The 13,702-nt window shown below is 47.0% G+C and overlaps 1 protein-coding gene across 3 annotated transcripts in view; it reads right to left on the bottom strand.

The window, feature by feature from the left end:
• dync1i2a (dynein, cytoplasmic 1, intermediate chain 2a) overlaps nucleotides 1-13,702 on the bottom strand; it is a 17,926-nt gene extending 4,224 nt beyond the window's left edge. Inside the window, exons 1-12 of one of the 3 annotated variants that reach the window (XM_076040034.1) lie at nucleotides 13,608-13,702; nucleotides 12,451-12,568; nucleotides 11,633-11,747; nucleotides 10,788-10,875; nucleotides 8,928-8,987; nucleotides 8,432-8,547; nucleotides 4,027-4,113; nucleotides 3,741-3,903; nucleotides 3,545-3,644; nucleotides 2,266-2,391; nucleotides 561-707; nucleotides 347-460 (exon numbers count right to left, since the gene is read on the bottom strand). In XM_076040034.1, coding sequence (XP_075896149.1) covers nucleotides 347-460; nucleotides 561-707; nucleotides 2,266-2,391; nucleotides 3,545-3,644; nucleotides 3,741-3,903; nucleotides 4,027-4,113; nucleotides 8,432-8,547; nucleotides 8,928-8,987; nucleotides 10,788-10,875; nucleotides 11,633-11,747; nucleotides 12,451-12,558 — 1,224 coding nt within the window. In that variant the 5' untranslated portion in view covers nucleotides 12,559-12,568; nucleotides 13,608-13,702. Of the gene's footprint in view, nucleotides 1-346; nucleotides 461-560; nucleotides 708-2,265; nucleotides 2,392-3,544; nucleotides 3,645-3,740; nucleotides 3,904-4,026; nucleotides 4,114-8,431; nucleotides 8,548-8,927; nucleotides 8,988-10,787; nucleotides 10,876-11,632; nucleotides 11,748-12,450; nucleotides 12,569-13,074; nucleotides 13,571-13,607 lie in introns of those variants that run through there. The other 2 variants (XM_076040035.1, XM_076040036.1) reach the window with 2 other exon arrangements.

The raw sequence follows: 13,702 nt of genomic DNA, 5'->3' as shown, positions 1-13,702 counted from the left end.
TTGACCCTGAATTACTCCCAATGGGGCTGGCAGCATCTTGCATGGCAGCAGCCACCCATTGGTGTATGAGTGTGTGAGTGAATGGGTGAATGAGAGGCCATTGGGGCACTGTGAAGGTGGTGGAAAGTGCTATACATGTGCAGTCCTTTTAACATTTTACCATATCACAAGAAATTGGCCCATTGTGTCACAAAAATGGTATTACTCAGGGCTGACATCCACCCGAACCTCCACGACATCTCTCTTCCGTACCCTGAGCAAAGTGTCTGTTATGACCTCTGACCTCTTCTAAACATGTGGACGATGTGATTTCAGCAGGAATACACGAACAAGGCGGCGCAGTTACCTGCGGTTGGGAGAGCATGTCCAGACTCCAGGAGCACATCTTGCCGTCGGTGGAGATGCTGATCAGGTTGTTGGCGTTCTGGGTGCCCACCACGTTCACGCAGTAAACCGGGTGCTGCGGGGAAACAAGGCGGGAGTTTGTCTTAAACCCTCTCGCCTGAAAGTTCAAAGTGTGACAGATTCAGGCCGGCAGGTTTGCGCTGTTTACACAGTACCGTGTGGGCGGCGGCCGACAGCGGCGTCCTCTGCACGGGCGTCCTCTTGTTGCTCCTGTTGTCCCACAGCACGATCTGCCCCGAGTACGTCCCTCCGACCACAATATTCGGGTGGAACTTGGCGAACGCCGCCGACATGACAGCGGACTGACGGTGGGTGGGGGGAGGGGGAGACAAGAGAGAAAGGGATCGAGGCTGTTTAGATGTCGCTGTGATTAAAAAGTAGATGTTTACGAGAAGACAACTGCAGCGGAGGGACCGTCATGTCACATCCAATAGAAGAATCAAAGAATTCATCAGGGCCGCAGTCGCGCACGGCTTAAGAAAACAAAACAAAAAAAACAAATAAACAATAATCAGCTCAGTGTGGGTTTAAAGGCTCAGTGTGTACGATTTAGAAAGATCTAATGGTAAGGCAGCAGATTTCAAACAATTTTAATGCTGATCCCTGTTTTCTTTCTTATCGCAGCTGCGATGTCGGGCTAAGAATCACAAAAGCCCCGAGCGGATCTGCGTCCCGAGCTACTGTGGGCACATAGAGTATCCACATTGAAAGCTCCATAGAAATAATGCCAACTTTTATGTAAATATTAATACTGATGAATATGCTTGAATTAGCAGATACTAGACAGACACAGCAATAGATCCCTTCAGGTGTGACAGATTGGGCTTTTAAAACTTTCCTTATCGAGGATGTTTCATCTCAGGTGAAGGTCAGGTTTCCTAACTTTGGAATTCAAACTGAAGCAACACAACAGTCCTCCAGTCAACACCTCTCAAAAACAATTTAAAAACTGAAGCGATGTAAAAGTTCAAAATTTCACAGAGTGCAAGTTTTGTATTAATTCTCCCCTGGTGGTCCTGATAATCTGGCTGCGGCGAACCCGAGATGGCTTTTCCAATTTAAAAACAACAGCGCAACACCAAGATTACTTGGGTAATTTTCAACTGATGTCACTCGGTGCCCGCCAAATTCCACTAGGACGGAACGAGAAGAAAACGGCCATCAGCTTCATATCAGACTCCAGATATTCTATCATTTCTTGCTTCCTCTCAAAAGTAAGGAACCATTGTTGCTGCTGTTCTAGACTTTCCTGTTTAATCTCAACACACTGGAATTCTATAACTTGGGTTTTATTCTCCACGCTGTTCCTCCAAGGGAATTTGTGTGGACGCACGGCCGAAGAGCATCGCATTAAAAGGTTCGCCTGGGAGAAAACTGTATTCACACTTCTGTTTAGTCTTACTCATGAGAGCACCACGCCTGCATCCACATCCGCTCTGGAAGCAACAACATGTGGTTCTACTCAGGCCGTCCTGATGAAGGAGCCCTGGGGGCAGGCATTATAATAAGACTGGGTGGCTCGCTGCTCTCTCCCTGCGAGCTCGCCCGAACACAGGGCCCTTGTTTAGATGCACATGATAACCAGGCCCGGCCCCCGCACCCTTAATCCTGCTGCCTGCCGAGCTCGGATTCCATTCCGACTCCCGCGCCGCACGTCTTCACTGCCACCTCGACGACGTGTTTTTTTGCGGACAGATGTGGGGGGGTGTTGTGTGTGCAACATGTGGGCGTCCGGAATACATGGGTGTGTGATTTATTATTTTTTTTATTTTTATTTTTTTATTGTGAAGCACTTTGAGATGCATTGATAATGCATGAAAAGCACTGATTGATGGGGATGCAACGGGGGAGGAAAGGTACCTGACAGTGGAAGACGTACTCCGGCGTCGTCTTCTTGTACTTCATGTTCCACACCAGGGCCACGCCGTCCGGCTCGTGGGGGGCGTCCTCGTTGTTGTTGTACGAGGCGACCAGCAGCTCAGGATACTGGTGACAGCGGAGGAAGAATTAGCGGAGGGATGAACAGAGGGGAGGGAAGGCAGCTGTGCCTCTCCAGTCGGGACTCCAGGTGAAGCGCTGACGCTGGTGAAAGCTTCAAGGTCCTAAACTACTGATAGAATTCACTTTACCATTGTGTCTCTTCACTGTCACTAGCTGTCCCTTTAAAATTACCCTTTATGAGATCACAAAGGGGACAATTACCTCTCTCCCAGATCAGGGATAAGATCCCCAGCCAGATGTTTGTTCATTACTTGTTTTTGTCTCCTCCCACAGGTTCAACAAAGCATCAGTTTCAGCATTTTAGGGTCAAAGTGAATGGAGCCTGTGAACAGAGGGCGAAATACGCAATTCCCTACACATCTAAAGAGTTTCTTTCAGGATAATTCATGTGCTTGCTGTTCGACTGGGGCAGAGTATGAAAAATAAGGCTCTCAAAATGAGTTTAGCGTGGAACATTAAAGGCATGAGAATGAGAATGAGATTTATGGCTTGTTTAAACAGAATTACCCCCTTTTGCCCCCATCCCCACTCCCTGCAATAACCTTGGTGAGGTACAATATAATTTCTTTTCATAATGTTACCAAATCTACAAAGGAACAGGGAGGGAGTGCCAATCTAAACCCACCGTGGGGCACGTCGGTGACGCAGGAGGACGGTGAGCGCGGAAATGCTGCCCAGATGCAAAGAAACCATTAACCTCCGCCGCCTCCTGAACCCTCATCTCAGATTTACAGCGTGCCAATTCATTACTTTTTAATCACAATGGTATGTGTGGTGGCGGCCGGGCCGGGGAACGCAGCGAACAAAGGGCCGGTGTTCAATCACTGTCAGAAGCGGTTGTAGACGCACGCACTAAACGACATCGGACACCAGAGGAAACAAATCATTACGGCCTCCGACCGAGTGACAATTTGCGTGGGACACAACCCGCGTGTCCCGGGGGACCTGCGGCGGCAGCGGAGGAAACGCTGTCAAACTCCTGCGTCGCAATCATAAAGAATTATGGGCGCGCTCGACGCTAAGCTGTTTTAGCAGCCAATTACCAGCGACAACGTTACGAGGTAGGCGCCGCTTGTGTTTTCAATGCAGGGGGAACAGTGTTACACAACAGTGTTACGCAAAAGTGATCTCGAAGCACCTGGGGGGACCAGTCCATGCAGGTGACCACACGGTGTTTGGACCAGCGCTCATCCATGAACTGCCTGTTGAGAGACAACTTGGCCCCGGCCTGGATTTCACTGGGGAAAAATAATCAAAGACCACCGCAAATCAATCACAACAAAAATCAAAAGAAAGAGAGTTTTCTTCTCTCCCCAAACACTTCTAATTATTACCCTTCCTTCTCCTCCAGGTCGCGGCCACTGTAGTCAAAGAAGAGGTCAATGTGCTCGGACAGAGCGCGCTCGATGATGCGGGTGCTGTGGTCAAAGAAGTTGACAAACTCCTCCGAGTGCAAAATCTGGAGTTTCTCCTCCTCGGTCAGCTCGTGCGGAGGCACTGCCAAGAGGAAAAACAAACAAAGAACAAACTAATAAACACTTGGGAAAGGAAAGAGGGCCTCGACGACTCAACACATCCTTGATTCATCATCATCATCATCATCACCACCACTGTCCATACCTTCTTCCTCAACCTTCTGGTCGGGGGTCTCAGCCTGAGTCTCGTCCGCCGGCTGAGGAGGAGCAGCTTCTTCCTCTTCCTCTTCCTCTGCAGAACACGACGCGAGGAAAGGTCAAAAACACAAAGTGAAAAGGTTGACGCACCGCCGCTACGTCTGCGGCGTTCCTCGCAAAGAATTCTACCAGTTTAATTTTAAAAATAATAATAAAAAAAGGTCAGACGTACAGAATGAAATCACCCAATGGCTGCCTTTTACCAAACAAGTCGTCAGGTGTTACACACCTTCCAGCTCCATTATTTTCTTTAACCCACCCAACCCCAAAAAAGGAAATAATTGGAGCGAGTCTCTCTGCATTTGTTTGTGTGTGTCAGCACAATGTTGCCTTTCAGCACTTAAAAGCAGGGAAGTTTGTCATTTGCGTTAAAGAGACAGAGCGCAGCGGGTGCCTCGTTGTCATAGGGACCCCTGGTCTTTCTCCGCCGTGAATGCGACCCCCGGCCCATTCAATACGGAGCCTCGCTGTCAGTGTTGCCGTTTCCTCCCGGCTCCCAGCGGCAGGTCGGCCCCCTTCGAGGCCACGGGGCGGCCAAGGCAGAGGGGTGGCGGGAGCAGCTGCCCCCAGGGGCCCGTGTCCCTCTTTTGGGTTTGTGGGGCCGGACGACAGCGGCGGCGCCGCGAAAAAAGCAGATGGCTGCGGCTGGATTGTCTCAGAGGTGGCACGGGGATGGCACAGAGGTTTTCCGCCTGGCTGCTCCGACACAAGCCCCCCTCCCGCCCCCCCCAGCCTGCGCAATTACCGTCCTGGCGGGAGGTCTCGCAACTCCCATTCAGCCTCAGAGAATGTACAAGAGAATACAGGCCAGAGCAGCTGGCCGAGCGCACGCCGGCTCTGCCTACAAAAAGGATGAACGCACTTTTTTTCCTTCTTCCTTCTTCTTCTTTTTCTCCCGAAAACATCTCGTGGAGACGGTATATAGTCCATGCTTTCATTGTTTAAAAAAAAAAAAAGAAGAAGAAAGAAGAAAGAAGAAGCCAGAAGCGAAAAGTGGGACAAAAACAGATTCATGAGCAGGGAGGAAAATACCGGCCTGGATCTTGATGGTCTTCGTCCTTTCGTCCATGAGCCTTATGGTTAATCTGAGATGACAGCACTTCCTACTGAGATAATCTAAATGATAATGTCATCCATCGCTTTGTCCATAAAGTGATTTATCCCCTCCTCTCTCGGACGGAGGGGTTTTTCGGGGAAGAAGGTTATCAAATGCGCTGATGAGTTTACGGAACCGGATTGATGATACGCGGTGGTGTTTTTTTTTTTTTGTCCCGTGCGCGGCCCTCGCGGCCTGCAACCAACAGGACAAGGTTAAAATCTTTCCTTTCAAGGGCCTCAATCAGGCTTAAAGGAAAACAGTAATCACTGTCTTTTAGCGAGTCGCGGCCGAGCTCGTCAGCCCTTTTCCCCCGCCGAGGACAGCCGGAGCAATCAACCTGCCAGGCATTAGGAGCGGACAGACAATCTGAAAATAAAGGGTATAATGCACCTGCCAGCCAAAACGGCCATTTGGAAAAAAGCTAGCGATCCTGGTGACCCCGCTGGGGATGTGTAGGGTGGGGGGAGTGATGGGGCAACGGTGGGCGGAGGGAGGGTGGGCTGCATTTAACAAAATTCACCCGGATCAGAGATGTCTCGCACATTGACACCTCCTCTCAAAGCAGGCCCAATTATTGGCCTTTGTATCTTTTAAGAAATAAAAGCTTTTCAGTGGAAGGGACAGGATGGGGGAGGGGGGAGCGAGGGGTGGACACCGCAGGTCTATAGTTAAGGGACAATATATTAAACGCAGACAAGGTATATACAAAGTAATGCGACAAAAAAAAAAAAACCTCCACAAAACTCCAGCTGCAGGTGTCTCCCACTGTCTGTACGTCCGAGCGCGTGAATAAGAGGGAGGCCACGTGTGAGAGTCTCCGTCCCGACCAGAAACCCGCAGAGCACAAACTCCTCCGCAGACACCGGCGGTCGAACCTCTGTCAGTCTAATCAAAGGTTGCAGGAGAAGTCATGTGTGAAGCAGGACTCTTCGACATGGCTGCACCATTCTGCTGTCACACACGCTGCTGACAAACACGCTGCTGACAAACAGGCCAGAAGCCAAGACCAGACCAGAGGAGGGGCGCTGAAGAAACCCTGCATTTAGACAAATAAAAATGATCAGGGAAAGAAAAGAGTGTAAAAAGTTCACACCAGGGCGTCGGGAGAAGAGGAGCGGCGCGTCACTCCCAAGTCTCCCCGGCGCAGTGATGAGCTGCTGCGCTGCGACTGAACGACACAATGGAAATTCACCAGAGCTAATCATCAAGTGGCACTCCTGCAAACGAAGGCCATTAAGGGCTTTTGTGATTAAAAGTTCTGACCTGCCTCTGAATTCACCGTGATTAAAACAATCACGTTTAATTTAATATCAGATTTCGCACGCCGCTCGACGCGCCGCCGTTCCCGTCAAGCCCCTTCAAAGCGCCGCCGCCGAGCGCCGACCACTCCAACACACTCGCCAAACCTCCAACAATATCTTATTTGATAATTATAGCCTCTTGTTCAGGAGTGCAATACTGACGATGAGTATTACATTGGAACGGCGTTAACAGCGGCGGCAGCAGCAGCGTGACGGCTTGAATCAGAAGAAAAATAATCTCTGGAGCCTCGAATCAAATAGAGCACTTTTGTTTTACTGCTTCCCACTTGGGGAGGAATATGGGGAACTACGACGGTAATAAATTAATTCTCACGCTGTGCTGCGGGAACTATCAGGGCAATCTGGTCCAACCCGAGCCTGTGAGGTGCGACGATTTAACAAAACAGGCCCCTGTTTTACACAAAATAAACACGAAACTGTGTCGCCTCGGATCCTTCAGGAGGATTCCCCCCCCCCTCCTCCTCCACCTCTCTTCTGGGTCAACAGGGCAGGCGATGGCGAAATCTGAAATTCACTCGGAGACGCCCGCTGCGGGGGCCCCCTCGACGAGCGGCCTGGACGCAGCAGCCGCCCGCTGACCTTGAGAGTGCCGCGCCGCTGCCTCCTTTTGACAACGTGATAAATCGCTCAATCAGAGAACAGGTCCGACGACACCCCGCATCAACGGAGGAGGGAGAGAGAGGGAGAGATAAAGAGAGAGAGGGAAAAATAACGCGCTAAGGGGAGTTGGGTGGTGGAGGTGGAGGGGGGTGGGGGTGTGCGTCTCATCCAGCGGCGGGAGTGATGGTGTGAAAATGCACAATGTCACAGAGTGTGTTTTGTTATGTGCCTGTTCAGTGAAGGGAGAAGACAGGGGAAGCGAGGGAGTTGATGAAATGATTACATAGTGGCAAAGAAGGAGGGGGGGAGGGGTGGTAAGGTGTGTGGTAAGGGCTCAGCGTTTGAACAGCTGGCAGAAGCCGTCATTGTTTAACAGTTTTTTTTTCAGGACGGGCCCCCGGTAAGAGTCCACGACGAGGGCCACCACGGCGATGTTCTTCATCCTTCGCTGCCTCCCGAGCTCAGACTTTTTTTTCCACGAAATCACCCAATTTCACTGCAAACCACCACGTCGGGATTTTCCACACATCACCTGGTCCGGCAACAACCGGCAATCAGGACGCACTGTTTAAAGCCCTAACCAGGCTTTCAGGGAGGCTTAAAGAGGACGTGTTAGCCGAGCCAAAGCGACGGAAACAACAAACAAACTGAACTGGGGTGGGGGGGGTGATGAAAAAGTTGCAGTGGAGAGGAGGGTGGGGGTTCTAATGTATTTTTGGGGAGGGTCAAAAAAAAAATTACGATGCAAAGCATAAAACCTAATCAGATTTCAGTGGAGCGCATAATGCGCCATCTGTCAATACATGAATCAGCCGCAAACACGCAGCACACCCACAATTATTGCATATTTTATGCAACACATGTGCAACATGTGCGTGTCAGCGGCAGGCCGGGCGTTCTTTCAGAGCAACTGTGTGCGTGCTCCACCGCAGCATTACACACCAGTAAAAAAAAAGAAGAAGGGAAACAAAAAAAAAAAAAAAAAACGGTTGTGTGCACTATGATTCGTATCTTCCTTTTGATTACGCTTCTGCAATCTTGTCACCGGCTCTTTCCCATCCTGTGCAATAATTGCGCTACAGTAAGGCTGTCGGGTCTGGAGGAGGGGCCTCGTCGTCTGAATCGAATCTTTTCTTTGATGTCTCGGATTTCCTGGTTATTGTGTTTCGCTTTTCTCGCGTCTCAAGTCCATGAAAAATATTCAGGAGAATCTCGACACGGATCTCAATATGCCCTTCTGAACGATGGTGTAGGTTCAGTCACTTGTGCAGGTTTTACAATCTACATTGATTTACTTTCATTGAAGTTGTGCGGCATTATGAGAGAATCACCTTCTTTTTGTTGGGTCATCACGGGTGTCTGCGTCTCTTTTGTGTAGGACACAATTTCTCGGGGAGGGAAGTCCACCTGTGTGACTTTGGCCATCCCCAGTTTTGGAGTCTGACGCCTAAAAGCACAGAACAACTCACAATTTGCACAGCTCAAAACAACCAATTTGGACAAGACAAAAAAAACAAAACATGCAGAAGCGAAAATATTAACAAGAGTCACTTAACTGTCACCATTCACATACCGTTTAAAAGAAGTTCACCTCCAGTGATTAAAAGCACATAAGTGGTGCTTTAAACAGGATGCAGCTACTTCAAATGAGTTGATAACCAGTGCAAATTTGTTTACACTTTGTCTGACCAACTCTGCATGCACAAGCTGGCCCCTCTGCTGCTCTTTATTAGCTCAATAATAATGACTTTGAAAGACAAAGTAATCATGCCATAGATTGAGAGAAGGGAGAATGACCAGGAAAGGAGAGAAGAGAGTGTCCAGTACCCCAGCTCTGAGTCAGAGTGAAGTTGAAGAGTGGACGGGTCAGAGTCCCAGCGCAGAGTCCTGGTTAGTGCCACAGCGACAAGGCAGCATTAGTGAGCGAGACAAGCGAAGAGCACAATGAGAAGAGGGAGATCAAATGTTAATTATTACGGCACGCAAACATGCTGATTGGATCCAAGCTTCTCAAAAAACACATTTCAACATTTGACGTCGCGTTGAAATTCTGAGTTTAAATGCGCAGAGTGTAAAACTTTTAAGGAAGCCTGTCTGACAGCATATTTAGGTCATTGTCAGGCGGCCTCCTTGAATACCGAGCTTCCTTAAGCAATGGTGGCGCAAGATGGCAGCTAATTAGCAGCAAGACCCTTATTGCTCTATAAATATCCTCATATATATGAGAATCTCAACCAAATTACTTTTATTGTACTGCGAGTATATGCTTTCATTAATGTATTCATGGGCAGTATGTTAAGCTTTAGCCATATAAAAATCATAAATCAAGCCACATTTTGCATACTGGACCTTTAAATCTGTTTGGATCTGCTCAGAATTCATGGATGCACATAATCCCAGGCGCGCGATGCCATCGGGTGTAATGTTGCGCCTGCAGGGCTGACACAGCCTGATCCGTGTCACGCCAAAGTCTCTGCGTGTTGTGTCGGCAGAGAGGGAGGGCGAGGAGGAAGAGAGGACCCTCGGGGAGAAAACATGACCTCCATGTGTGTAGGAAATGGCCACGCTGGTGAGGGAAATGAGTCAACAGGTAGGGGGAGCAACTCCCTGGGCCTGATGGGACACTAGGGGAGCTTAAATTTCAGCACAGGGAAGGGGCTCTAATTAGAGGTTAAGAAGTCCCCCAGGCTTCACAGCAGCCTGCTGCCTGAGTTTTTTTTTTTATTCTTTTTTTTATTATTATTATTTAGGATCAACCTAATTCAACCACACATAGATTAAACAAACATGCTCCCAGTCGGTGTAAACCATCATCACTCACTGAAATAAAATGACCACGGATGTTGTGAGCGGGGTGGGCTGGTGGTGTGCAGCGAGTTCCCACACTAATCACCCTTCCCGTATTATTCTATCAGTAACGTGTGTTTCCCGCGGGTTAATAAACCTCCCAGACAGGAGAAAAGACCGTCTCAAACTATTCACCCATCCTCTCATTAACACACTTTTCAAAATCGCGTGTATAAAGACGCAGTCCTGGAAATGTGCCCTTTGTTATGTCACAAAGGGCACCAATACCACTACCACATTCTGGCAAAGTTAGGTGTTAGCTGTAGTCTTGGTCTCATGATTTCAAAAACATGAAGAGCCTGATGAAGAGGAGACTGTTGAAATACAAGCTGTCAGTAGCACATCATTCAGTGGTCAATTTACGGATCAGACACTCGTATTTGTGCAGGGTTTTTTTTTGTTTGTTCAGGTCAATCACCCCGTTAGAGAACAGAAGGCATTATGCAACAAGCACAGAAACACTGAACAGTTGGACATGTAGATTCAAAAGTCAAATTGAGTTCATCTGTAAAAGTGATAAGTGCATAAAGCTCGCAAACCAAAGCAGGCCTTCACCGCTGTGACTTGCGACACAACACAGCTGCAGACTGATGGCCAAGAAGGTTGAACATTGCATCTTTCTGAAATGCGTGCAGCCGTTAAATAGCATACGTGATGCTCTTGAGACAACATATACTGTATGGATCTGTAAGTGTTTTCATATAAGCATTGAGCGCAAACTGAACAGAATCACCTTGATATCAGCCTATAGAGATATTGACTTTTTTTAACTGCTCTCCAATCTGGGAAACCAATGACAAGTATGTAAGTAAGTGTGCGTGTGCGTGTGTGCGTGCGCACCTGGGCCCTACAGCACCATCTGAGTCCTGACTTTCAGCCTCACTTGGTGTGCCTGCCGATTTGGTGGTCGGAGACGTGGGGGGCGGAACTGTAAAGTGAAGGGATGACAATCGTTTGTCACAACATAAACACACAACGCAGTACGGGGCACAAATTCAGAGCCGCTTTGTAGTTCAGATGAGGACCCGTAAAAAACACCCTCAGTGCAGTTCCTGCTTCCATGTGTGTTTGCATGAGGCTCTGAGACTGGCGCTGATTCAGGAGAAATATGAGGGAAAGAGGCCCCGAGGTTCTGATATTATTGCCATTTATGAAGCAGCTGTTGTACAGACTTCACCACAAACATGTCTGAGTGAGTGCTAGAACAATAGGGTTGCAGGGTCGTTAAAGAGATCGCGCACAAGATTTGTTTTTCACTGCGTCCTGCGACGTTTGTAAATGTTTTTTGATGGATCTCTTCTGCCACCTGCTGTTAGGAACTAGGTGCTGCACAAGGGATTTCCAGATAAACACACGGTTCCGTATTGCATATCCCTCCTCTTTTAGTAGTACTTTACAAAGGTCATATACAAAGGTCATATACAAAGGCCAGTCAGTTTCTGATAAATTAATTAGCAATTAGGCCAGCTCATCAAGGTGTTATATCATTATATTGTACAAATACTATAAATTGCTTTCTCATTGCTAACTGTTTGCTATGCACTCAAGAAAACCAAAATAACAGTGACATAAACGTCTAACCTTGTAAGATGTATATAATTGGGTATACAAGCAGTTTTATGTAACAGGTGTTAGCACTGACAACGCCTCTGTACCAAATGCGCGTAATCCCAGATGAAACATACCGGCAGGAACCTCTGAGGTTATTCCCATGCTCTGCAGAAGGGCCTCGGTCTCTCGTCTTTTTTTCTCCAGTTCGGAATCATCCTGGTGAAGTGTTGCATCTTTCTGTTGGTCCGCCTGCAAAAGAGCAAGGTGTCACCCAGCCATGCATCTCCACATATGCACGTTCCATGATGTCTGCAATCAAGTGTATGGAACGTGGCAACTATAGGTGCCAAGAAGAGCACAAGAGATTATCTTGACGAATGGAAAAGGGTTTTTGTTTTGTTTTTTAAATGAACTATTTACAGTTTTTTTTTTTTTAAATTCCTGTTAAGTTGTGTTCTGGGTGCAAAATGTTTTTTTTTTTTTCAAGCTTTGCATTTTTGAGAACATTACTCAAAACTGCACAAGGTCACAGCTGTTTCAGATAACAGAGTGGAGATAAAGTCTTGTTATATCTTTAGTTTAAAAATGATGATGTAAAAATGTCAATTATGTATGTTCATTATGTAACTGTAGTATGGCAAGTCACTGTGACATGTTTTTTAAAGCACTTAAGAAATACATAATCTGGATTTGTAATTGGTAGTGTCTAATATAAAAAACATAGATATAAGGTTTTAGAATTGGGCTGCTAAGAAACATAAAATTAATGAGTAATGTAAAATAAAAATGAAAAACTAGCGATAAAGCTATATCATTCTCTTAAGATAAGCATGCAAATTCTTATAAATTACATCATTGAGACCTTGTGACCTGAATAAGTAACAAAACAAACTCTTAAGTTTCTTTGGCTCAAAATTACATTCTGTCAACAACATTTCAAACATGCACATACTTCTTTCTTCTTGCGTTCCTCCTCTTTTCTCTTCTTCTCCTCTCTGATTTGCGCCAGACGCTGCTTCTTCCTTTCCAGCTCTGCTTTTAGCTCGCTTTTGTCAGACATGACGCCTCAGCTGTACACAGAGAAAATAGCTGATATTTGTGTTCTAGAAAAAGGAAGCTGCCAGAAGTCGTGACTTTGACTACACCGAACAAAGGTGTCATGTCCTGGTGTCTTACTTGACTCCTGGTTCCTGTTCAGTTACTTCACTAATCAAAACGATTAAAAACAGCCTCAAGATTGAATGAGGCGACCGATGACAGCTGATGCGCTCAGCCTCAGGACCACCTTGGTCAACGACGGGGGGAGTTTACCATAGAAATTAACCTGTGTGCATATTAACCATCTTGTTGGTTTTTCGAGAACTTAGTTGAGTGAATTAAATACCAAGGATGTTTAGGCAGACATTGTACTTGTACCTATCACAGTTGAAAAAAAGAAAAGAAAAAAAAGAAAAAAAGATAAGAATTAGAAATCAGAAATCCCAACTAGGCTATCAGTCATTGTCAGTAGGCTAATGGAGACAGTTAATGGAGCCCCACCCTGCACTTGACTCAGATACATGCGACTCTAGTTTACCCGTCTTGTCACACATGTCCGTAGTTTGGTTCTGACTCTAATCCACGTAACAGTTCCACTTTCACTCACTCAAAGCGATTTTCAATAAGCACGAAGTAAAGTATTCGAACAAAAGCACTGCACTTCCACATCAATTTGTCCTCTTGCTAAAGGCTAAAGGCTAGAGGCTAGAGCTAGCTAGCTTGACAATCACAACCGCAACGGGGTAAATACGTATACACTAACGATAACTCAATGGGATATTTTTAATTTTGTCTTGTGACGTCTGTTTACCGTCACTGTGTATGCGGCTACCACCAACAAATGGCGTGCCCTCAAGGCAAATTCTGCAAATGTAAGCGGTAGCCTTTTTTCTGTTAGCGGCTAGTTAACCGGACCTAGATTCGCTGTGCTGTCATACGACTTCAGCCGCTTGACCATGCAGTGAATGAGGAACGATTACTAACAAACACGGTGATAAGTATGTCAGTAAGTAGGAAAAATGACATCTTTCATTTGACTGCAGATCATAAACCTTAAAGCAGGTACTTTACCTGACAGCAAATGCCTTTAACAGCCAAAACAAACGGACTTCCACTGACTGACTACAGGTGCCTGGATGGGTCATAAAAGGTTTGCTTTGACGTGG

The sequence above is a fragment of the Nelusetta ayraudi genome, unplaced genomic scaffold, assembly GCF_046127955.1.
Source record: "Nelusetta ayraudi isolate G7.1 ecotype Tasmania unplaced genomic scaffold, CSIRO-AGI_Nayr_v1 ptg000060l, whole genome shotgun sequence".
Lineage (NCBI taxonomy): Eukaryota > Metazoa > Chordata > Actinopteri > Tetraodontiformes > Monacanthidae > Nelusetta > Nelusetta ayraudi.
Note: the sequence above shows the minus strand (reverse complement) of the source record. Positions and strands in the feature narration are given on the sequence as shown.